This window comes from Hylaeus volcanicus, unplaced genomic scaffold (genome assembly GCF_026283585.1).
Source record: "Hylaeus volcanicus isolate JK05 unplaced genomic scaffold, UHH_iyHylVolc1.0_haploid 11131, whole genome shotgun sequence".
NCBI lineage: Eukaryota > Metazoa > Arthropoda > Insecta > Hymenoptera > Colletidae > Hylaeus > Hylaeus volcanicus.
Window position 1 is genome coordinate 20 of NW_026532473.1, and position 2,450 is coordinate 2,469.

At 36.7% G+C, this 2,450-nt stretch overlaps 1 protein-coding gene across 1 annotated transcript; it reads left to right on the forward strand.

The window, feature by feature from the left end:
* Positions 1-325: 325 nt before the first annotated feature.
* Positions 326-2,380, forward strand: LOC128882361 (E3 ubiquitin-protein ligase MIB2-like; the record flags this gene model as incomplete). Its single annotated transcript, XM_054133952.1, has 3 exons — positions 326-538; positions 606-771; positions 1,660-2,380. Coding segments are annotated over 3 exons (726 nt in total), but the record flags the coding sequence as incomplete, so codon positions are not given.
* Positions 2,381-2,450: the final 70 nt, after the last annotated feature.

The following is a 2,450-nucleotide window of genomic DNA, read 5'->3' on the forward strand; positions in this document are numbered from 1 at the left end:
AAAATATCTCCGTTGTTTGCCCTCCGAAAATCAACATATTATACATGTTTGAATTTGTCTTTTCATCAGCTACAAGACTACAATAATGAAAATAACCCATCCCATTAAAAAAAATGCCGATGACCTTGAAATCTCTTTAAACAATGACCTTGAGAAAGAAAACAGTCCCGTCATTACATACGCCCCTTGAAATACTGTAACTTTGTCCCAGAGAATTTTTTCGTAGGATCAAGAATAACGGAGATATTTGAGTGTTTCCATTGCATTTCAATCTAATTTTTGCCTAACCTAACCTAACCTAATAAATAATCCAATTCGTTATCAGATCGGCAGAGTCCACCGTATCACGGACAAAGGCGACGTACGCGTGCAATTCGAGGGATGCAACAACAGATGGACCTTTCATCCCGGAGCACTCGTGAACGCCACGAGCAAGGACACGTTTTCTCTAGGCGACATAGTCAGAGTGAAAACCGATCTGTCCGCGGTTAAACTCTACCAACGTGGCCACGGCGAGTGGATAGACGTTATGAAAAATGTAATTAGTATGACTCTGTTTGTGACGACGATCGAAGTTGCCATTTATAACTTGTCGACTTGCGTAGGCTTTAGGAAAGACTGGGAAAGTGATAAAGATATATTCAGACGGAGACTTGAGGGTCGCTCTAGACGGTCACACGTGGACCTTCAATCCTCTGAGTGTCACTCTCGTTCCTCCAGGGACAGAAATTGCTTCTCTGCAGGATGAGTCCAGGAGCAGAGACTGGGCAGGTAGATATTAATTAAATAAATTTTTTAGATGAACGTAAACAGGGTTCATTCATCAATTGTCGATGAACGTTTCAACCAAAATTAAATTTAAATTTAAATTTAAACAACGATTTCATTCCTAATTAAGACCATAAATACTATTGAAAAGTTCATTGATAATTAAATGATAGTAACGCTTGGATTGAGGTATTATTTTCAAATAAAGCTTTAACCCTTTGCAGTCGAATGTCTGCTCTCAGTCACCGCAACAAAGAACCATACTAATCTTGTGTTGTATTCCACAGACTGAAAAGATTTAAGCCATGAGACAATAGTAATAGATTCTAAGATATTAGTGTAATAATAGATTAATGGAAAGATCGTTAGTAATTATATTAAGTTATACAAGAATATATGAGCCAGTCGGTGAGATATCTACATGTTAAATTTTTCAAAGACAAATATATTGAATATCGTTATTTTTTCTGTAACAGATTGTAATAAATACCAAATAGTCGAAAATACTTGGTAGAGTTCCAAATAATATTTAACAAATTGTGTTTAAGTGTAATTAGGCATTCCGGTTTCTTAAAATATTTCAGAAACAATACTCCAAAATGGCAAGAAGAGAGTTATCGAAGGATACCACATAATGGAGAACTATAAAATATAATTTCTACATAAAAACGTTACATTAAAACACATTGTTGTGTAAGCATATATCTAAAGCCCACAAAAGAATTAATTAATCTTGTTTATAAACTTGGATATTATGTATCATTGCTCGTTCCTTGGAAATTGATACCGACCAGTACAATACCCATTATTATTACAATATGCCATAAATTTAATACGACTGCAAAGGTTTAAATAGGTACTGATTTGATATACTAATGCTATACTTTGCAGCCGACAGTGTAGATACAGAAGTGGAGAAACTGTTGAGAGACGCAGCGAGGGGAGAGGCTGGGGTATCCGCGGTCCAAGAGTTTCTGAAGAAGTATCCAGGAAGAGTAGATGCCAGAGCTGGCGGTCCCGGAAGTGGCAAGAAAACGTGTCTGCAAGTCGCGGCGCATCAAGGTCAACGTGACCTTTGCACTCTTCTTCTAGACGCTGGTGCATCCCTGCGAGCGGTAGACGAGGACGGAGACACTCCTCTGCACTATGCTGCATTTGGGTTCGTTGCGTTGGAGTTGAACCAACTTTTAAGAAAAACTTTTGTTGCTAAACATATCAACGCGTTTGTTTACAACTAGACTGCGGATTTTCGTGCATGTGTAGGAAATTTTAACGTGCAAGGAACTGCAACATTCACACAGTATGCAATAATATAGAAAATATTGGATAAGTTGAATTATAAAGTTTGAATTATAATATTTGTAGAGTAAGTGAATTTGTATATTACAGGGTGAGTCACCTAGGATTTGTATCTAAAATATCTCCGTTGCTTTTAATGGTATGGAAAAATTGTTCCGACAGAAACTCTTCAGTTTCCAGGGGACAATATCACCGTGTGCACGAAAAATATCTCAAGGTCATAGTTTTAAAAATTTCAAGGTCATCAGTATTTTTTTTAATGGAACGGGGTATTTTCGATATTGTAGTCTTGTAGCTGATGAAAAGACAAATTCAAACATGTATAATATGTTGATCTTCGGAGGGCAAACAACGGAGATATTTTAATTACAAATTTTATTGAT